The 20,837-nt window shown below is 57.5% G+C and overlaps 3 protein-coding genes across 7 annotated transcripts; 2 read left to right on the top strand and 1 right to left on the bottom strand.

Moving 5' to 3' along the window:
* Positions 1–15,627, top strand: SNX1 (sorting nexin 1). Of its 2 annotated transcripts, XM_061349878.1 has the most exons (15): positions 1–169; positions 4,024–4,126; positions 5,059–5,195; positions 6,266–6,332; positions 7,485–7,528; positions 8,509–8,650; positions 9,154–9,232; positions 9,934–10,009; positions 11,628–11,741; positions 11,878–11,971; positions 12,556–12,761; positions 13,975–14,118; positions 14,420–14,500; positions 14,924–14,995; positions 15,262–15,627. In XM_061349878.1, the coding sequence occupies exons 1-15, from the start codon at positions 23–25 to the stop codon at positions 15,310–15,312; spliced, it is 1,557 nt and encodes a 518-aa protein (XP_061205862.1). In that variant the 5' UTR covers positions 1–22; the 3' UTR covers positions 15,313–15,627. The 2 variants fall into 2 exon arrangements, with proteins under 2 accessions (XP_061205862.1, XP_061205863.1); XM_061349879.1 differs by lacking the exon at positions 5,059–5,195 and having other exon boundaries at positions 29–169.
* Positions 15,628–15,756: 129 nt separating this feature from the next.
* SNX22 (sorting nexin 22) lies at positions 15,757–18,869 on the top strand. Of its 4 annotated transcripts, none has more exons than XM_061349960.1 (7): positions 15,757–15,770; positions 15,974–16,136; positions 17,914–17,997; positions 18,139–18,243; positions 18,317–18,411; positions 18,587–18,660; positions 18,777–18,869. In XM_061349960.1, exons 2-7 carry the CDS (start codon positions 16,068–16,070, stop codon positions 18,860–18,862), a joined length of 513 nt encoding a protein of 170 aa, XP_061205944.1. In that variant the 5' UTR covers positions 15,757–15,770; positions 15,974–16,067; the 3' UTR covers positions 18,863–18,869. The 4 variants fall into 4 exon arrangements, with proteins under 4 accessions (XP_061205944.1, XP_061205943.1, XP_061205946.1 ...); XM_061349959.1 differs by having other exon boundaries at positions 18,584–18,660; XM_061349962.1 differs by having other exon boundaries at positions 18,139–18,244; positions 18,339–18,411.
* A 586-nt stretch (positions 18,870–19,455) lies between these two features.
* On the bottom strand, positions 19,456–20,837 carry PPIB (peptidylprolyl isomerase B). Its single transcript, XM_061349877.1, has 5 exons — positions 20,658–20,837; positions 20,435–20,548; positions 20,260–20,353; positions 19,822–20,006; positions 19,456–19,624 (listed from the first exon to the last, which is right to left on the bottom strand). Exons 1-5 carry the CDS (start codon positions 20,811–20,813, stop codon positions 19,502–19,504), a joined length of 672 nt encoding a protein of 223 aa, XP_061205861.1. The 5' UTR covers positions 20,814–20,837; the 3' UTR covers positions 19,456–19,501.

The following is a 20,837-nucleotide window of genomic DNA, read 5'->3' as shown; positions in this document are numbered from 1 at the left end:
AGGCGGAAGCGGCGGTGCGGACATGGCGTCGGGCGGCTCCCGCTCCCCGTCCCCAGCAGGACGCGTGCCCCCGCCCTTCCCCGAGCCCCGCGGCTCCAGCGGCGGAGATGGCGACGCTCCGGGGGCGGCCGACAGCGACTCGGAGGGCGAGGACATCTTCACCGGCACCGTGAGTGCGGGCAGGGGGAAGGGGGACGCCTCGGGGGCAGGCCCGGCCTGGGGCGGCTGTGAGGGGGAGGCTCTGCCGCCGGGCCCTGCAGGGCGGCCCGGGGCCTGCAGGCAGCGGCGAGGGGACCGCTGGGCTTGGTTAAAAGGCGGGGAGAGCTCTCCGAACCTCCCCAGAATGAAAGGGGGTGGGGGGTGTCGGTGTCCGTGGGCTCTTGTTCCCGACGGGAGGCCCGGATCTCCTCCCTCCCCAGAGCACCTCAGGCGCCCCGGGTCACTGTCGAGGGGGTGCCCCAGGGCCGCAGGGGGCTGTGGGGCTGCGAAAGGGCTCCTGCCAGGCTGCTCCGCGCTTCCCCCCGTTATAAACCGCTTACACCATGGCTGTCCAGCAGAGCCCAAGTGCCCCGAATGAGCCCTTCAGGGTCAAGATGGCGCTGCACGGCGCTGGGGGCAGCTCCCTGCTTCTCGGTACCTACCTGGGTCAGTGCTGAGTGACTTCTAAGCAGGCTTCCTCGCTGGTGTTTTGCTGTTAGCTGCAGGTCAGGAGCTTGGCTGGGCAGTTTGTGAGGCTTCACAGCCCTGTCTGCCTTCCCCTGGCATCAGTTCTTGGCCCCTCAACATTCAGAGGGTGCTGGTGTGGCTAATGTGGCATTTGCTGCCTTCAGTTTGGTTTGGGGTGATGAACCCCTCCCTGCAGTGAGGGTGAGAGGACTGGGGGCTTCTGACCTCCCTTGCTCATGGTGCAGAGGCTCGTCAATACCTTGGTGACCTTCCTTGCCTTGTGCTGGCACAACTGCGATTCTAGGAAGGGTTGGTGGTACTTGTTCAGGGAAGCAGGTTGCTGTGTTGTATGAATTCCTGCTGAAGGTGGAGGTGTGAATGGTGAGAGGTCTCAGCACCTTTTCTTTCTATTGCCTCCTGTGCACAAACCCATGTTGTTGAAGGCTGTTGGCATTAACTCATGCCAGCTGCGCCAGCATTTGCTCCAGTCAGTGACCAGCAGACAGGAGGGGATTTCAGACACTGGCTGGTACTTTCCCAAGCTGAATCCCTCTCAGCCAGTTGCTGTGCAGCCAGAAGCTCTGCAGGCTGAGGCAGGTCACGTTGTCCCCTGCAAGGGCTGACACTGAGCTTCACCCAGAATCTGTCCAGCCCGCTCCTGCCAGCAGGGCCTGAGGTGGTGGCTCTGGCAGGAAGTTCTCCAGACACCTGCCTGGCCCTGCCCTGGTGCCCATGAGCTGTGCTCACGAAGGAGCAGGGCACAAGGCAGATCTGGGAGATGTGGGTAGATTCTGCCCTGTGTGAGCTTGAGAGGATAAAGCTCTCACGTTGGTCTGGGCAAAGCAAAGCAACAGTGAAAATACCATGGAAAAGTGCAGCCCTGGTGTTGCAAGAGAAAGATGCTGGTGTGTCTGGCTGCATGGTCTTGAACTTCTCAGGATCTTTCTTTGTTGAAGACCTGGAAGATGTAGTAAGACTTGCTGCTTTGCAGCCCCTGCAGATGAGCACCAGCTGCCATGGGCTTTCATGCAAATAAAGTGTTCCTCTGCTGAAGCTGGAGTCTGTTGAGCTAAAGCAGCTTATCTGGTGTTTAGTATTGTTGAAGCAACTGTTATAACTGAGACTTGGCTCTCCCTGTGCAACCTCATGGCTTTGCTTGTCTGTCTGCCCTTGAGCATTAGCAAAACACTGTGGGAAGCAGGGGGCTGGTGAGGCCCATCCACCCAGCTGGCAGTGTCCAGGTGGCCTGGCAGCGTTAGCCCTTGTACAGTAGCCACCAAAGAGGTGCTTGGGTCAGGCACAAGTGCTGAGCTGGACCTCATCTGTCTGGTGATGAAGGTTGGATCCATGTGTGACCACAGTCTTCTCCAGGGATGCCCTCAAGGGTCGGCTCCCTGAGCCCTGTGCTGTAAGCATCAGGCTGTTGCTAGTGAATTTCTGCCTGCACATGTGGCGGTTGGGGTTTGCTAAATCAACCCTTGGGGATGGCAGGGGGAGTGTTGTGGGCTGAGCTGGAAGGGGCTGTGGCTCTTTTGTAGTGGCAGATGGAGAAGTAGGAACAGTGTGGTGCATTCATAGGCCTAGGAGCTGAACTTAAGGCAAACTGAGAAGCTGTCATGATAGAAAAGCAGATAGCTTGTGTCTGCATGCAGGAGCTGGGGAGTCATTAGGGAAACTTCAGAGCCCACCCTGCCTTGTCCATGTGGAGTGGGGGTTTTTTTTACCAGCTTGAAGAGCTGTAGAAGCAGGGATCTGAATGAGACCTACAGATGTCCCTAATGTAGTTCACAGGTGCTGGTAGCTCTCTTTGTTGGCTTGGCCAGTGGCTGGAAGAGGTCTCTGTGGTGGTAGCACTCTTTTTGGCTTGGGTGTGCTGAAGGTGCCTGGGGAAGGGTCTGGGTGGTGTGTTTGACATGGGTGCCTCTGCTCCCCACTCTCTGTCACTAGCAGATGCAGCTCATGTCCCAGCTTTCTTCTCCAGGAAAATACCCTAGAATATAGGAGCACTCACCATCTAATGTCACTGGTGTTTTATGTATTCAAAGACTCGAGCCCACTGCTTTATTCCTTCAGGAGTAGTGGGAACTGATGCTTCATTGCAGAAGGAAGTGCCAAAGGAGCCTGTTGGTTTGGAGTCACTGCTGATAGTGCTCCATTTACTGGCTGTCAAAGACCTCTTCTGTTCTCTGCAGAGACATTTGAGAACAGCTCTTGCTGCTTGTTTTTTGCTTGTCTGCCTCCAAACCGAGGGAGGATTTGTGATGCTGGCTCCCGTAGTGCTTGCTGCAGAAATAGCTCTACCTTCTGGTGTGGTGGACTGGTTGGTGTGCAGGCTTTTGAGTGGAGTTTCACCTTGTTCCCATGCCTGCTCCCAGTAGCCAGGATGCCCCCCCCCGCCAGTGAAGCTACGTGCCAAGGGGCTGTTTGCTGTGGCAGGATCAGCTGTGTGGTAAGTCCTGGCCCTGGGGCTCAGGGCTGGCTTGTCCTGGCCACGCTGTACAAGGGGAGCATGAGCTTTGGATTGCAAAGCATGATGTGCAAGGCTTGCAAAACACAGAGAGCCATGCCCGGCTTTGGTCCAGCCATGAGTGGTGGTGTAGGAGATGTTCTGGCCCCATGGGTCATGGTGCCAGGGCAGTGGAGTATGTGAGCTGTGCTGGACCACATGGAAGGGGGCTGCTCCATTAAAGTAGGCCAGAACCAGCCCTCTGGGAAAGGACAGCTCTGCTCATGGTAGTGGTTGAGCTGCCACACAAGTTAAGCTGCTGACAAGGCTCCTGTGGTCTCTGGTGTCTTTTTGGCTCTGCTGCCAGCGACTGACGGCTTGGCTTTCCCAAGGGAAGGAATCTCCTGCTGGCAGCATGCTCACTGCGGGTTAACTCAGAGGCTCCTTACTGCTGCCCACCTGCCTTGGTGTGGCATTAGTGCTGGTGTGCACGTCACTACCTGCAAATGGCATGGCAGGGTTTGTTGTGGGTGTTCTGAACAGGAGCACTCTGGTGTACTCAGCTGCCTGCTGCTCCTGACACCTGTAGTGGAAGGACTGGGGCTGTGGCTCTGCCTGTGGACTGGCATGTCCCAGTGACCTGCTGGCTGCTCCTGCTCTGCTCAGCATCAGGGGGAAACTGGCTCTGAAGTCTGATGTGACACTTGGTGTCCTTAATGGCAGGAATGCCTCAGTGCAGCCTTGCTGGCAGAGCATGGGTGGAAGGGAAGCAGCCTGTGATGTCCTCTCACTCTGCTCACACAGTAGTGACCCTGTGTGGCAGTGGCTAGGAAGGTGAGCTGTTTGCTCCACCAGCCTCCATTCCTCAGTGTAAATAGCCTCTTGTCTATGTGCTTTTAATTCTTTTCCAGAGCAAGCCCACGGCTCTGAAAAGGGAATCTGTTCTCCCTGTGAGCAGCGCTTCCAAAGAGAATGGGGTTCGTGTAGAGCAAGATGATCAGGACTTGTTTGCAGGTGAGTCTGGTATCTACTGGGTGTTTGATGGGGCTTTCTGAACTGTAAACCTGGGGTGATCTGCTTTTAAGTCTGGTATGTGGGTCATGGATATTTTTGGGCTATCTCGGGTCCTTATCTCCAGCTCGTGTTCCAGTCTGCTCTGGAAGCATTGAGCTCTGGTGGTATTTTTGGGAAGGTCGGAGTAGCCTTTTCCAGTTCTCTGGCATAATCATGCAGCTGAATTAACTGTTTTGAAGCTGAAGAGGATTAAAAATGGGGTTTGATTTAGTTTTGTTGCCTAAGCTGTAAGGCAGTGGGTGTCTGTCAGAGTTGAAACGCTTTTGTTCTCTACCTTCTCCCTCCATGCAGGTGGAGGAAGCATCTTCAGTAGAGACATGGGTGTTCCCAAGGAACAGGAAACATAACGCCCCTCAGCAGGGGAAAACAAGGAGGGTCAGGCTGTTCCCAACCCTGGCATGGTGGGACACCTCCAACAGGGTGGTCAATTCTGGAGACACTAGCTAACAGGTGGAAGGTTACAATTCCTCTGGGTGGGGAAATATCCTGGGAAGGAGACAACATTCCAGGCTGGCCTGTGTGCCATGTAGGAGCCAGCTTGGCTTTAGCTGTTAGAGTGTGCAGCTCCTCTAGAACACAGCAAGGAGGTGATGCCTGCCTCATTCAGGAATAAGTTTATTGCGTTAGCTTAATGTTCTCCAGCAGGATTGACCAAATACTCTTCCTGGAATGGAGATGCACTAAGTTATGCTTTTCCCAATGCTTACCGCTGTCATATCTATGGATTTTTATTTCTTTTTTTGCTAAATGAGACTGTTGTTACTCCCTAGATCCCATACTCCCCAGATCCCATGCATGCCTCCGAGATATCAAAATTACCTTTTCAGAACTCCAAAGTAGAGAGGCTGACCCTTGCAAACTTCTCTTGACAGATGCCACTGTAGAGTTGTCTCTAGACAGCACGCAAAACAACCAGAAGAAGGAACTGGCCAAAGCATCCAATCCTGCCCCCTCTTTAGAAGTAGCTGCAAGTTCTTCTTCTAGAAACCCTCCAAAGAGCTATGAGGAGGTGAGAATTGCTCTGAACTTTCCAACTTGCCCAGCTGGTTTCAGACTGCAATTAGCAGGAACCTGTCTGTTTACTTAGTTGTAAACATGCATCTTAAATGATACAGTCAATGTAATTGCCATATTGGATGCCTTGGCTTGCATCTTGGGCCATCAGCCTGGGACTGATACTGCTGAAGTGGGGTTCAGATCAGGCTGATGGCATTGTTGCTCATGTGGTGGTGCAGAGCTGCTTCCAAAGCTCACATAGTAAGTGCCTGCTGCGGCCCTGAGGGTCTGAGCAATGACTCTGACCTCTAACACACTGTATTGCTGTATGGGGCAAGTGGTGTAGCAACTCTAGTCCATGTTTTTGAAAGAAAGTCTCATGGGTGACATGAGAGTACAGGGTCCCTAAGCAGAATTTGCAGTCTGGTTGCCAAGCCCAGTTAATCAAGTGGTGCTTGGCCTAAATCTGGGTGGGTTTTTTTTTCCTGTAGAGAGACTGAAACTATTTTGGAGACAAGGAAGTTGCTCCTTTTCTGCCCCAAGCACCCCCAAGCTCAGGAAATTGGACTCTGCAGTGCCATCAATAGTGTGTCAGGTTGGCTTCAGACTGGTTTAATTGGGGGATATGATGAAAACACCCATTCAGCCTTGGTCTGCCTGTTGCTATCCTGACTCTCCATCCCCCTGTGCCTATATAGTACAACTTCTGCATAGGTTCAGTATCTGATGCTGTTTCAAGTGAGAACTGAAATCGTGATGTAAAAGAGCTTAAAGGGAAGTCTCTTGCAAAGAGCTCAGGCTGGACTCTGGAGTTTCACCTTGGGGTTGAGCAGTTCATACATCAGTCTGTGCAGACGGTGGTGTAGTAAAGCAAATCCAGTTTGGGATCCTTGAAATATGTAGCCTGGACACAAGTGAGAAGCTCCAGGACTTTGTAGAGTGGTCTCAGCTAGACAGAAAAGCCGAAGATGTCTTTGTAGCGTGACAAGCTCCCTATAATGTATGGAGCTTCATGGTTTAGGGTGGTTTGAAGCCTGACTTTCCAGCTTTAACTTGCTGTCTTCCTGTGCTTACTCCAAACAGCTGGAAGAAGAGGAACAGGAAGACAAATTTGAGCTGACTGTAGGAGTGAGTGACCCAGAGAAAGTTGGTGAGTTAACGTGCTGTCCTGCTGCACAGTGAGGCACGGTTAGAGAAGCCAAGCTTGGCAGTAGGACCAAGTGCAGCTGTTGCCTCTGCGTGCCACAGCTCCAGCTTTCGAGCTGTCTCTGCAAGTGCAGACTTGATCGTGGAGTAGCTTCTCCAAAACTTCTTCCAACAGCTAAAAGAAATGAAGCTACACAAAGCACGCAAATGCTCCCGAAACCAGAAGCGGGTTCTGAAAAGACAGGGCCCTCAAAGGCAGAGAGTTTTTGGGAAGGTGAAACATGATGCTTGCAGTAGCAGATCTTGGTGTCTGGAACTGTGGTGACCAACTTGGCTTGTCCTCCAGGCAGCACTGTCCTGTGTGCAGCTGGCAAGGGGGAGGCAAAACTGCCTTCACCTACATCTAGGTGTCCTAAATTATTCTGTGCTCTGGCACCTTCCCTAGCAGCTGTGCTTACCAGGGAAGCAGCTCTGGCTTCAAACTGAGACACCAGAGGGTTTCCTCTGAAAGTGGGGGTCAGAGGAACCTGGCCAGCTATGTGGCAGTCCCCAGGGTGCAGAGAGCCCAAGGTAACATCTGATCCCAGCCAGTGGAGCAACCTCACAAGAGGCAGTTTGCTCTCGCTCCATCTTGTGATCTCTGGAACTGGGAGATACACTGACTTGTAAATCAGAGCTATCCTAGGGCAGCAGCAGACCTCTGAGAGTGCCCTTCAGCTAAACTACCAGGTAAACAAGGGGATTTCTGTGTTAGCTGCAGAAAACTGCGTGTGATGTTTCAGAATCCAGCCACATGCAGCCAGGGGCTGCCTGAACCTGCACCCTCTCAATAGGCCACTTCATGTGCTGCACAGCCACCGAATTGTTGCATGCTGAGCAGATGTGTAGAGTCAGCCCAAGTGCTGTCAGTGTAACAAGTCCCCAATTGTCAGCGTTGGCTGCCTTAGGAAGGAAAAGGAAGGCTCAGCAGTCAGGGTGGGGAAATGCCTAGTGGGCAGGAGTCCAGGTCCTGCCTGTGTGAGGATCCGGGGCTCTATCAGGCTGAAGATCAGAACCACTGAGGCAGGCAAAAGCCAGGAGACTGCAGGAGCCTTGTGCTTTGCATTCAGATGATGCTGATCTTGTGATGCTGGTGCCTTGTTCCTGTTTTCCACAGGGGATGGTATGAATGCCTACGTAGCCTACAAAGTGTCAACACAGGTATGTCTAATTCATAGCACCTGACATGGGTGCATTTATTTTCCCAAGGCAGCCAGACTGTTCTTAGGCAAGCCAGTGGTGACCTAAATAGATGGGAGGTCTGAGCACCTTGTTACATGGATTCAGGAGCTGTAATCCACCCCTGCAGATCAAAGGATGAGCCTAGCTGAGAAATAGGGTTTGAATCTATTTGAAAGGAGACTCTGTTTTTTACAGCTAGTTACCTCTTTGCTGTCCTGGCTGATACCGATGTTCAGCACTGGGAATGAGCAGCAGGAATGAAATCTGTTCGGGAGAGCCCCAGATGTTGGGGCTGTTGCTAAAGGTTCAGTGGTGATGGTAGTGTCAGATTAAGCCAACCTGAACTCTGCTCTCGCTGAAGAGCTGCTGCTGCTTCATGTCAGGACCCGCTGTCCTGGTCTAGTCACAAGAAATGGAGCCTTCTGCAGTTGCTGCCCTCCGTGGAGCTTTGAGGTGCTGCTCTGAGCTCTGCAAAAGGTTGCTCCTAGTGTCTGTACAGTAGCTGCTGGACTACAGGCATCCTGTGGTCTGAAGCTGGTGGTGTGGGAGGGGGACTTGTTAGTCTCTGGTCCTGCTCTCTAAACAGTCAAAAGCCACTGGTGGCCCCTGTGGTCTTAAGGTGAGCAAGTGTGACATGACAGCAGTCCCCGTTCCTGTGTGGAGCAGGGATGATGGGATTAGGCAATGGGCAGGGCTCACCCAGCAGCCTGTGGCTGCAGGAACAGCTGGTCTGTTGTTTAGTGGCATTAATACTGCTGCTTGGGCCACGAAGAACTGCTAGGAGGTAAGCTGCTGAAAACCTAGGGTGAAGTTTGCTCTCTTCATTGCTCATACCTTGCAGAGCTCAAGCTGTCTTACTTCATTGCCAGAAGTGACAGCAGGTAGAGCTAGCAAGGCTGTGCATGCAGGGGCCAGCTTCCCTGGGTGAGTCTGACCCGAGTCCCATCTCTTCCCCCCAGACGAGCATGCCAGTGTTCAGGAGCAAGCAGTTCTCAGTGAAAAGGAGGTTCAGTGACTTCCTGGGTCTCTATGAGAAGCTGTCTGAGAAGCATGCCCAGAATGGGTTCATCGTCCCTCCGCCGCCTGAGAAGAGTCTCATAGGTGAGTGGTGGAGCTGGTCCTTCTAATGGTGAGCTTTGTGCCTGAAGGCCAGACCTGCCTGCAGTCTCAGAGCTGAGAGGGAAGCTGCACAGCAGCCATGGAAAGCAGCTATGGACAATAATCTGACTTTTGTGGTACAGACAAAGCTCTGGTTCCATACTTGGAGCTCTGAGCTTAAAGCCTCGTTTGGGTTTGCAGATGCCTCCGCACCTGCTTGATGTAGAGTGAAGCCTTCTGCTCTGTGCTGTCCACTTGGGTGCAGCTGTAGCCCTTCCAGTCTTGCCTGGCATTGCTTTGCCTTTCCTGCATGTCTGCTTCTGCTAGCTGTTAGGTATAAAGAGATCTTAAATTTCCAAGTAGCTCTTGCTGATGCGAGGTCTAATTCCTGTTGTAAAATGCCTCTCCTGCTGTCACCCGGATAGCCCGTACCTTGTGACAAACCCTGCTACCTTGTGTGTCAAGTGTGAAGCAGCTCAGTAACTTGTGTCTTCCTTCTGTGCTAGGAATGACCAAAGTGAAGGTTGGGAAGGAAGATTCCTCCTCTGCAGAGTTCCTAGAGAAAAGACGGGCTGCTCTAGAGAGGTACAGACCCCAACAGCTTTTCCCTCCTGCCTGAGCCAAGCAAGGGACCTCTGAAAGGTCAGACTGGCTGCACTATTCCCACTATGTGGGAAAAGCTTCTAGGCTTGGGGCAAACTGGAGGCTGTTGAAGAGTTGCAGCTTCAGAAAGTTGCTTTGACTCTGTAAAACAATCTCCTGCTTCAAGAGCCTCTGCTGGTGTTTGGTCTAAATCTGGCCAAACTCCACTGACAACGCAGGGAGCAAACTGAGCTGTCTCAGGAGCCAAAAAATGTGAAGTAATTGTACAGACAGTGCAGAGCAGGTGAGAAACGACTTGATCTCTAGCTTGCACCTTGATTACACAGCCACAAGTGGCCTTTGCTCTATGTTCCTGTTGTAGTTAGTACTGGGGTGCTGAACCCCTCCAGCTGCAGCCTCTGAAAGATCTGTTCAAGCTGTTAAAATATGTGAAGCTGGATCTTGATCCCTTGGCAGATCCAGTAACTTTCCCACTATAGGAACTATTAATCAGAGGTCTGGCAGGGCTGGTCTTGCAGGCTGGTCCCACTGAAGTCCACAGGGAGGTAGGACCCCTGGTGGGTGAAGGAGAGCAGCTCCCAAGCTGCTGTTCCAGGTTGAACAAGCAGCATGTTGTAACTGGTGGTGGCTCGGAGCCAGGCTTGTTACCAGCAGAGTGACTCATGGGATGTTCCTGTGCACAGGTACCTCCGGAGGGTGGTCAGCCACCCAACAATGCTGCAGGACCCAGACGTCCGGGAGTTCTTGGAAAAGGAGGAGGTCAGTAGTGCGGAATAATGTAGCTCCAAGTATCTTGGAAGTGCAGAAGAAACCGGTACACAACCAGTCAATGAGGCAGGATGCTCCAAAGCTCAGTGAGAAGCAGCAAAACTCAAGAGCTCCTAATCAGTGATAGTGGTAGCAGATGTGGTGGGCTGACCCTGACTGGATGCCATGTGCCCACCAAAGCTGCTGTTACTCCCCTCCTCAGCTGGACAGGGGAGAGAACATATAAAGGCTGGTGGGCTGAGCTGAGGACAGGGAGATCACTCAACATGGGCAAAACTTATCCAACTTGGGGAAAATTAATTTATTGCCAATCAAATTGGAGCAGGATAATGAGCAGTAAAACCGGATCTTAAAGTGCCTTCCTCCCCATCCTTCCCTTCTTCCCAGACTTAACTTTACTCCTGAATTCTCTTTTTCTCCCCCATAATGGTGCAGGGGAATGGAGAACAGGGGCTGTGATCAGTTCATCGCATGTTGTCACTGCTGCCCCTTCCTCCCCAGGGTAGGACTCCTCACCCTCTTCCCCAGCTTTAGTGTGGGGTCCTTCCTACAGGAGACAGGCCTCCATGAGCTTCTGCCTGACCTTGGAGTTCTCACAGATTCTCACTCCTCTCTGGCTGCAGTTTCTGTTGCAGAGCAACTTTTCCACCTTAAATATATTATCGTGCACTGCCACGGTCACTAATGGCCTTGGCCTTGACCAGCGTTGGGTCTGTCTTGGAGCTGTTGGCATTGGCTCTATTGGACATGGGAGAAGCTTCCAGCAGTTTCTCACAGAAGCCACCCCTGCAGCCCCCTGCTACGAAACGCCTGCCATGCGATGTGAATACAACAGAACTTCCTTCTGTGGAGGTGCTTGTGTGAGCACTGCATGCTCACAGAGAGCTCCAGCCCCATTGCATCCATTGTGGTGGGGGTTTGTGTTGAGAGCACGGGTGGTCTTTGTTCTCTGAACCCCATGACAGCAGTGTAACCCGCTCTTTGGAGGTGAGGGGCGCCCTGATGCTCGGATGCTGTGGGAGAGCTGGCTTCCTACTGAAACGTGGCTGGTGTGGTCCCTGCTCCTCAGTGGGAAGTGTGAGCATGCCCATCTGCATGCCTGATGTGGAGAAGTCATTCTTCAAGAGGCTGAGCCTTGGGGGAGCCTTGGCCTGAGTGACTGCAGTACTAATGCTGTACTGGAGCTCTGGTGTAGGAGCAGGCATCATGGAAGCATCTCACTTTGCTGGTGGGCAGCTTCAGCTCTCCCTGGAAAGTAGTTGTGGTTGGTGTAGAGTATTTCCTACCTCTGCTGTGTGCCTGTGGCAGCTCTTAACAGCCCTCAGTTCAATAGTGTGGCTGGTTCCTACAGACCTGTGTTACTTCAGCCAAGCAGAGCAGGCAGACCCCACATACAGTGTAACACTTAGGAGCTCCTCATCTGTTTGTGAACTACTCCAGTCCCATTACTGGGAATGTTGTGTGGGGCAGTGTCTGGCTGATCCTTTGCAAGAGCTGTGTGCAGAGAAGCCCTGTCCGTCAAGGGACCCACAAGGGAGAATGATGTGGTGGCTGCTCTCTAAGCTGTTTCTGTCTCCTGGCAAAGCAAACTGTTTCTGTTTCTTTATAGCTACCAAGAGCAGTGGGGACCCAGGCCTTGAGTGGAGCAGGAATACTGAAGATGTTCAACAAAGCTACGGATGCTGTCAGTAAAATGACCATCAAGATGAATGAATCAGACATAGTAAGTGTTAGGACAGCTCTGGGCTGTCCTTGTCCTCGCTCTGGAGCTGTGTGCCAGAGCGAGCTTTGGGTGGGAGCTGCCAGGAAAGCCACACAGCGGTGCCATGTGTGGGAATCAGCTCTTGGATTCGTTTCAGTGGTTTGAGGAGAAGCTGCAGGAGGTGGAGTGTGAGGACCAGCGGCTCCGGAAGCTGCATGCGGTCGTGGAGACACTGGTGAACCACAGGAAAGGTGACGACCCCCCCTGCTTGAGCTGGAGCTTGGCCTGGAGCAGTTAAACCTCACCTGCACTGATGTGCAGGTGTCCCAGGAGGCACTTCTGAGGAGATACCACAGAGCTTCCTTATTAAGAACTCCCTGTCCCTCCATCATGGGAGACAAGTAGAACAGTAATCCCACCTCTTCTGCCCAGCCCTGCCAGTTTAGGATGCTGGTGTTGGAGTGAGTGTCCTGCTGGATGAGGCTGCTGTAGCAAACCTGAGCAGAGCTGATGTTACTACCAATTCCAGGCTGTCCTCTGGCAGGGAGCAGGGATGTTTTTCTTCCCCTGCATGTTTTGGCTGATTTCTGCAAAGCTCTGCCTCGTCCTCCCACTCTGCTGCTTCCCTTCTCCTCCCTGGCTGGAGTTTCCCAGCCCTCCTCCCACCATGCTGCAGGAGCTGCTGGCTCTGACCGAGATGGTGCTGGCTCTTCCAGCCCACATCTCCTGGGGCTACAGCAGAGCAGCTGCTAGGGCTCACCTCTGGGCTGGGGCTTGGCTTACAGAGCACCGGGGGAAGCGAGGCCCCTTGGTTGACTCTTGTTTCCTTCGCTAGAGCTAGCACTGAACACAGCCCAGTTTGCAAAGAGCCTGGCCATGCTGGGGAGCTCGGAGGACAACACAGCCCTGTCCCGGGCACTGTCCCAGCTGGCTGAGGTGGAAGAGAAGATTGAGCAGCTGCACCACGAACAGGCTAACAATGACTTCTTCCTCCTGGCTGAGCTCCTGGGAGACTACATCCGCCTGCTTTCGGTTGTAAGGGTGAGCACTCCTCTGGGGCAAGCCCTAGGCTCTGCTGCTGGTCCTGACCTTAGGCTTAGGTGTGCCAGAGGGCAGCTGGCCTTCTGAATTGAAGCACAGAGCATGCCATGCTTCTGACCTATCCAGGCAGAGGGAAAACTTGCTGCTTGTCCAGCTGTGGATGTGTTGGAGTGTTTAGATTGGCAAAATGGGGTAGGTGAGGCCTTACTGTGCTGCTGCTCTCCAGGGGGAGTTGTGCAGCAGGTTCATGGCTTGCAGGTGGCCTCAGCCCTTCTGGAGGTGCAAACATTGGCTGCTGCAGAGGGGCTGAGCTGGTAACCTGTGCTCTGGGTGTTGCAGATAGATTTGCTGGGGAAGAGTTTGAGTCTTTGAGCCTGCGGCCTGCCTGGTGTGTGGGGGGCTGAACGAAACAGGTCCCAGGTGAGCTGGAGGCTGACTCCTTCCTGCCCCAAACATGTCCTGCCTCCGTGCAGTTGTTTCCAGAGGCTGCAGAGGCCAGAATGCAGCCCCGTGAGTAGGCACAAGCCTCTTTGGTCTGCCAGTCTGTACTGGGAGGTGTGGTGGGTGCTCCAGAGCAGGGCCAAGATCTCCCATAGTGCTGGAGGTATAAGGCTGGGATGTTCAGGTAAGGAGCCCTCAGACTTTACCTGCCTCGTGGCTGCTCTGTCCTTCTGACCAGGCTGTTGGGACACTGGGACACTGCTCTTGCTTTTCTAGCTCTTCCCCACAATCTGGCTGGATGCATTCAGATGCTTAATGGGGTTTTCCTTGCTTGGACTCATGATTTGCAGGACTGCTTAAGATCATCTAGCCTCCTGATGGGTGTCTGTGAGCTGCTGCTAGAGATCCAGTGTGGGGTGGGCAGAGGCAGCCCCTCACTGCCCCGCTCTTCATGGCAGGACTGAAATGGGCCCCCAGCAGAGCTTGGGGGTGTGCCAGACATTGTGCTTGGGGTGCTGCCAGCTCATGGGTGGCCTCAGGCTTGCACTGGACCCTGTGTGTGGCTGGAGCTCTTCAGTGCCTCCTGCCAAGCCCTCGAGCTGGTGGGCAAACCCTGTGTGGAGAGAGGCCCCAGAGCTGTTCCTGAGGCACAAGTTGGTTGATGCTGCACCTTGTAGAGCAGGGCATGTTCTGGCTCAGGTTGAGTTAGGCAGAGGAGAGCCCAGGACCTCACTTGATGAAGCAGAGCTCAGTCTCTGCTCCTTCCTTGCAGGGAGCCTTCGACCAGCGCATGAAGACCTGGCAGCGGTGGCAGGATGCCCAGACCATGCTGCAGAAGAAGAGGGAGATGGAGGCCAGGCTGCTGTGGGCCAACAAACCCGACAAGCTGCAGCAGGCCAAGGATGAGATCATGGAGGTAGGGACCGGGGTGTGCTGGGTCTCTGCTCAGCTCCTTCCCTCTGTGCTCTGCCCAGCACTGAAGGGATGGGTGTCTCTTGCCGAGTGTGCACCAGGAGATAAGCCAGCCTTGAGCAAGCGCTGCGGGAAGCCTCAGGAGGGGCTGCTCGTGTCCCACCTCCTGAGGTTTGCTCACAGCAAGCCAGGAAGCAGCTTGGTGAGGAGCAGGAAGTCATGAGTACAGACCTGCTTAGAGAGGGCAGCGAGAGGTTCTTCACGTCCCCTGCCCTGCAGACAGCGCACGCTTCCTCTCTCTGCAGTGGGAGTCTCGTGTCACGCAGTACGAAAGGGACTTTGAACGGATTTCTGCCGTCATCCGCAAGGAAGTGATACGGTTTGAGGTAGGTTTGGCCCCGCTCTCAGCCTGCAGCCCCCCACCGGCCTCGCCTTGGTGTGTGCCTTGCCTGGGCACACGAGTCAGGGATCACTGGGCTCCTGACCCTGCTCCCAGCGCAGTGGTTGGCAGCGTCTGTAAATGTGGCCACATCCCCGCTGGGGCATCGCTGCTCCGGGCAGAGCTGGTGGCTTTTGGCCACGGGGAGGTTTCTGTGTGAGAAGCTTAGCCTTTGAAACGGAGGTGGGTGCGCAGAGAGCGACCGGAGAGGAGCTCCATGCTCAACATCTCAAGCTCCTGTGCTGGTCTCTGTGGTGCCCCAGGAGGAACAGGGAAACCTCGGTGGTTTCTCCTTCCCCTCAGAGGCTGGAGGGGTTGGTTTGGTGATGCACTCAGCCTGGCGCTGACTCCCTGTGCCCGTCTCTTGCAGAAGGAGAAATCCAAGGACTTCAGGAACCACGTCACGAAATACCTTGAGACGTTACTAAACTCTCAGCAGCAGGTGAGTGGGTTTTACCTCTTGAAGCTCAGCTCACTGTGAGCCCCACTGCGGGTGCATCCTGGCCCTGCGAGAGGGGAGGGATGAGCCCCCATGGGTGGAGCAGGAGCAGGTACAAGCCTTGCACCCCCTGGATGCCTTTGTGGGGGCTGTGCCCTGTGGAGGGGCTTCTGTTCCCCCTCTGCCTTGTGTGTCTCAGCCCTCTCTGGGCTTGAGCTGTGCCGGCAAAACCCCGCAGGCTCCTGACTCTGCTGTGTCTCCTCTTGCAGCTGGTGAAGTACTGGGAAGCGTTCCTCCCCGAGGCCAAGGCCATTTCCTAACAGAAGCACAAGAGCAAGCCTGGGATTTGCCTTTTTTTGGTTGTTTTTTTTTTATATACACTATACCTCTTCCTCTTTTCCACGTGAACAAACCCTCCCTCGTTCAACACTCTGGAGCTGGTAGAGGTTTAACCCCTGGACAAGCAGCTTGCAAGCCAGTAACTCTTCTAACTGTCTATTTTTCATTTAGCAACATATATTTTCTTACTGAAGAGAATGCAGGTTCCTGCTGTAAGAGCGGACCTGCAGCAGGGCCCGAGCGGTCGGGGTGAAATGTGTATTTTTCAGGCTGGGTTAGGACTCTAGTGCCTGTCTTACCCTGCAGCGCTGTTAACTTCGGGAATAAAACTTCTATCAGGGCACAGCGGCTCCGGGTGCTTGCGGGAGCGGGGAGGCTCCAGCCCTGCTCTGACCTTGGGCGCTCCCGCGGCTCCCGCTGCGGTCGGGGCTGTTTTTAGGTCTGAGCTCACCGGGGCTGCGCCGGGGCCCTGCGGGAGGGGGGGGGGGGCCTGGCCCGGAGCGGGGGCTGCGAGGTGCGGGGGCTGCTCCGGCTCCTTCCCGCCTCCCCAGCGCGGCTCTGCCCGACCCCGATGCCCGCTCTGCCGCTGCCGGGAGCCGGCTCCCGCGGACTTCCCACTTTCCTTTCCCCCTGCCCCGGCAGCTCCGGGTCCCCGCGGCGCCGCCAGGCCCCGTTGGCCCCCGCTCCCCGCAGGGCTCGGAGCTCGGCCGGGTGCGGGGTCCCCCCGTGCGGGGCCATGATCGCCGTGTCCATCCCCGCGGCGGAGGCGCAGGCGGCAGCGCGCAGCCCCGACAGGGCGCACACGGTGAGGGGCGCCCGCGGGCTATAGGGGGGGGCGGGTCTGCAGAGGGGGCTCCCACCTGCCCGGGGGGGGGTGTTGGGGGTCGGAGGTCCCCAGATGTCCCCAGAGGTGCCCCGGGAGGGAGTCCGTGTAGCGGGGACACAGACCCTGCACCGTCGGCAGCGTCCCCGTGGGAGGATTGTCCCGGGATGCCCCCCCCGCCTCAGGGGTTGGAGGTCCCCGGGGGTCCCTGCCCTATAAGGCGGCGCCCCCTGCCTTGGGAGCGGGGCTGTTCCTCTGCCGGGGCTCCCTGTGAGCCCCAGGTGTCGCCGCTGCTGTTGGGGTGTGCAGGGGCAGCTCCTCTGCCTTTATAAAGGGGGGTCCCTCGGCCGGGGTCTCCTCCGGCCCCAAGCGGTTTGTGTGTAAGGGGGGGATCCCTTTCTGCCGCCGGGTACCCCCGCCTGCCCCACGGGGGGGCTGTGCCGCCTCCCTTCCCCCCGGGGCTGCAGGGGCCCAAGTGCCCCCAGAGCAGTTTCTGCCTCTGCAGTTTGTGGGGTCCCCTCTGGCCGCAGGGGGGTGTCACCGGCGGTGCCCGTGGGGCCTCGGGAAGGGGGGGGGGGGCCTGTCCCGGGGGGAGCCCTGCCTGGGGACCCTGCGTCTGTGAGGGGGAGGGGATGCCCCTGGCCCAGGGGATCCCCTGGGTGCTCCTGCCTGGCCCCGGGGGTGGGGGGGGGGAGCCTCCTCCTGTACCCCAGGGTTGGAGGCCCCCAGATACCTCCCTCCCCCCCTGCGGGCTGGGGGTTCCCTCCTGTGGAGGTGGGAGCACCCCACTTGTCCCAGGGGGTGGAGAGCCGGGGCAGGGGCACAGTGTGTGGATGTCCCTGGGGTGCCCCCTGCCCTGGGGGCTGGAGCCCACTGCCCCTTCAGTAAAAGGCTGTCCCTGTCCCAGGGGTCCCCTTTGGCCCCAGGGGAGGTTGGGGGGTCCCCACCTGCCCTGAGAGCCCCCAGGGGGTCCCTGCATGGGGGCCTGGGGGGGGGGGGTGTCCTGCTGAAGTCTCCCTGGAGGGGGGTGGTGTGTGTCTGGGCCTGGGGGTCCCGATGGCACGTTGGAGTGAAGGTCCCTGCGTGTCTGCAGGGGTCCCTGCCTGGGGTGCCCCCCCCCCCAGGGGGTGCAGGGTCACTCTGGGGAGGTGGGGATGTGGATGGGGTTGCAGGGCCCTGATTGGCCCCACGGGGTCCTGACTTGCCCTGGGAAGGGGGGGTTGTCCCCCTCTGCCCAGGGTTGAGGTGCCCCGTGTCCCCTCCCTGGTGTCCCCACAAGCCCCAAGGGGGTTGAAGGTCCCTGTTTGTCCCTGGGGTCTCAGCTGCCCTGGCAGGGGGGGGATGTCCACAGGTAACCAAAGGGCTGGAGGTTTCTGCCCCCCCTCTGGGGGGTTCCATCTGCTCCTGCGGTCTGCATGGGGCCCAGGGGATCCCTGCCTACCCCAGAAGTTAGGGGCTGCCTGTCCTGGACAGTGGGGAGGGTGGAGGTTCCCAAGAGTGTGTGTGAGCCTCCCCTTGAGGACAGTGAGGAGGATGAGGTTGATGGAGATGAGGATAATGGGGATGCTGAGGATGATGCTGAGGATGGTTGATGGGGGTGATGGAGGTGAGGATGCTGAGGATGATGCTGAGGATGGTTGATGGGGGTGATGGAGGTGAGGATGGAGGTGAGGATGCTGAGGATGATGCTGAGGATGGTTGGTGAAGATGATGGGGGTGATGGGGGTGAAGGTGCTGAGGAGGCTGTCCCGCACCGCAGGTGTTCCGGGTGGAGGTGCTGTGCAATGGCCGGCGGCACACGGTTGTGAAGCGCTACAGCGAGTTCCAGGCGCTGCACAAGCGGGTGAGACCCCAGCAGGGACGCGGGGAGGGGACAGGAGGACACCGGCTCCCCAGGCAGGGAGGAGCAGCCCCATCCTCCATGGCCCTCGCTGCCCCCATGATGTGCCCCCGTGATGTGCCCCCATGCCGTGCTCTGCCCTAGATCAAGAAGACCTGCAAGGTCCCCGACTTCCCCCCGCGCCATGTCCCCAACTGGATGCCCAAAGTGCTGGAGCAGCGCCGGCAGGGCCTGGAGCTTTACATCCGGGTGAGGCCCCGGCCCAGGGTGGCTTTAGGGGTGTGCTGGGCTCTGTCGGGTGCTGACCATGGGTGCACCTCAGGGTGTCCTGTACCACAATGCGGAGCTGCCCCAGGACGTGCTGGACTTCCTGAAGCTGCGGTGCTGCCAGCAGGACCCCAAGGGCAGCAGCTCCCTGTGAGTAACCAGGCAGCACCTGGAGCTGTGGGGTGGCACACGGGTTAGCCCAGCATGGGGCTGGGATCATCCCCTCACCCATGCGAAGCTCCAAGACCTGGGCTTGGGGGCACTGGGACAGGCAGGTGGAAGCTGGACCGGTTGCTGGGAGCTGATGTCCCCTCTCCCACAGCAGTGCCAGTCGCCCACCCTCCCAGCGCCCTGTTGTTGGCTTCCGCACCGATCCCTATGCGCAGCCTCCAGGCACCCGTAAGGAGCAGGTCCCAAACCCTCCCGGGGAAGCGGCACTGTTGGGTCCCCAAAATGTGTGTTCCCTTTTCCGGAGCCCGCAGCAACGCGGCTCCAGCTCCTGCTTTTCCCTGCAGAGCTGCTCCCTGACACCATCCTCAGCGGGGTGCTGCAGGGCCTCTACCTCCCCCCTAGGAGCACCCCCGGGCAGGCACTGCCTTGAGCACCCAGGGCTGCAGGGGTGAGTGCCCTGGCAGCAGCAGCAGCATCCCCACTGCAGGAATAACTCCTTCCTGCTGTGATGGGGTAAGAAAACAAGGAGCACAGTGAGAGCCACTGCTGACCACCCACCCCTATCCCATGTGCCTTCACTGGGACCTCTGCCTTCTGCTCCAGTGATCTGGGGTTGGGGTAGGAGCCTTCAGACCCCAAATGGCGCTGGGTATTGAAGCAATAAATGACTTGTGGGTAACTGGCAAAAGCCGGCTGCGCTCTGTCATTCCGGCACAGCAAATCCAGGGCCGACTGCTCAGCCTGATGAAACCTGGAAGGGGGTGGAGGCCGGGGGTGCCCTGGGCTGCGGGACTGGGAGCGAGCTGGAGCCCTCCAGGAGCAGGAGAGGCAGCGCTTTAAAAAACACATTGGTCACGTTTATTGGTGCATGTGCTGCTTACAAAAGTGATGGGAAGGAGCCCGGGCCCGGCCCGCCCGCCGGCAGGGTGAGAGGAGCCGGGGCACGGTGGCCCTGCCCCTGCTCACCCGCCCGGGACCACAGGGAACACACGAGGGGGGAGCAGCGCAGGCCCAGGCCGCAGCCCTTCGAGCCAGGCCCCTCGCCGCGCCGGAGAGCCAGGACCGCGCGTTACTCTTTGGCGATGGCGAACGGCTTCTCCACCTCGATGGTGCCGCAGTCAGCGATGGTGACGTCCTTCAGGGGCTTGTCCCGGCTGTCTGTCTTAGTGCTCTCCACCTTCCTCACCACGTCCTGGGGAAAGCAGAGGCATGAGAACAGCGCAGGGCACGGGCAGAGCCTGGTCAGTGCAATCCCCATCCCATATGGCACCTCCCGGCCACTTCTTCACAGAGCTCTGCCCCCAGCCAGCATCGGCCTGGTCCTGCTCTCCCTGTGAGAATCCCCATCCCTCCACCACCCATCACCCTCCAGCACCCCTCACCCCTTACCATGCCCTCCAGCACTTTGCCGAACACCACGTGCTTCCCATCCAGCCATGGCGTCTTCACCGTGGTGATGAAGAACTGGGACCCGTTGGTGTCCTTGCCGGCGTTGGCCATGCTCACCCAGCCGGGGCCGTAGTGCTTCAGCTTGAAGTTCTCGTCGGGGAAGCGGTCCCCGTAGATGCTTTTTCCTGAGGGATTGGGGCACAGGGAAGGCCCCGTTGCTCTCACGGACGGGTCAGGGCATGGGTGATGACGGGGCTCTGTGCACGGGCCGAGGGGTGAACGAGCGCACCCAGAGGGGCCCCAGGTACCGCCGCCACCGCAGGGAGCCACGCCCCGAGCTCTGCTTTGAGGCCAGGTCTGTTCCAGCGCTGTGCCCACCCGTTCCCACCGGGGCACCACGCTCCGGCTCCACAGCGGGGGGGTCCCGGGCCCAGTTACCTCCAGTGCCGTCACCGCGGGTGAAGTCTCCCCCCTGGATCATGAAGTCCTTGATCACGCGGTGGAATTTGCTGCCCTTGAACCCGAACCCTTTCTGGAGATGGGGGGGTGAGGAAGGGCAGTGAGGAGCGGGGCCGGGCCGGAGCCCCCCCCGCCCCGAGCCGCGAGGCCTCACCTCTCCCGTGGCCAGCGCCACGAAGTTCTCCACCGTCTTGGGCACGGTCTTGCCGAAGAGCCCGATGACGACGCGCCCCGCATCCTCCTCCCCGATCCGCAGGTCGAAGAACACCTTGGCGCGGGCACCGCTGCCGGTGAGGGCGGCACCAGCCGAGCCAGCCCGACCCGCACCCCCGCCCCCGTCACCCCAGGCCCGCACCCCGGCTCCCCGTTCCCCCGACCTTGGCCGTGACCTTGGGTCCCTTCTTGCGCTCGTCGGCGCGGGTCGCGGCGGGCAGCAGCAGCAGGAGCGCGGCGCCCAGCGCCGCCGCCGCCACCAGCACCTTCATCCTGCGCCGCTCGCAGCCCAGCCACAGCGCCCGCCGCACGGCCTGCATCCGGCCCCGCCCGCCTGTCCCCCG

This window comes from Neopsephotus bourkii, unplaced genomic scaffold (assembly GCF_033783945.1).
Source record: "Neopsephotus bourkii isolate Nb327-2 ecotype Australia unplaced genomic scaffold, CSIRO-AGI_Nbou_v1 NB_463, whole genome shotgun sequence".
NCBI classification, from domain to species: domain Eukaryota; kingdom Metazoa; phylum Chordata; class Aves; order Psittaciformes; family Psittacidae; genus Neopsephotus; species Neopsephotus bourkii.
The sequence above is the reverse complement of the archived record's forward strand: the minus strand, read 5'-3'. Positions and strand labels throughout refer to the sequence as shown.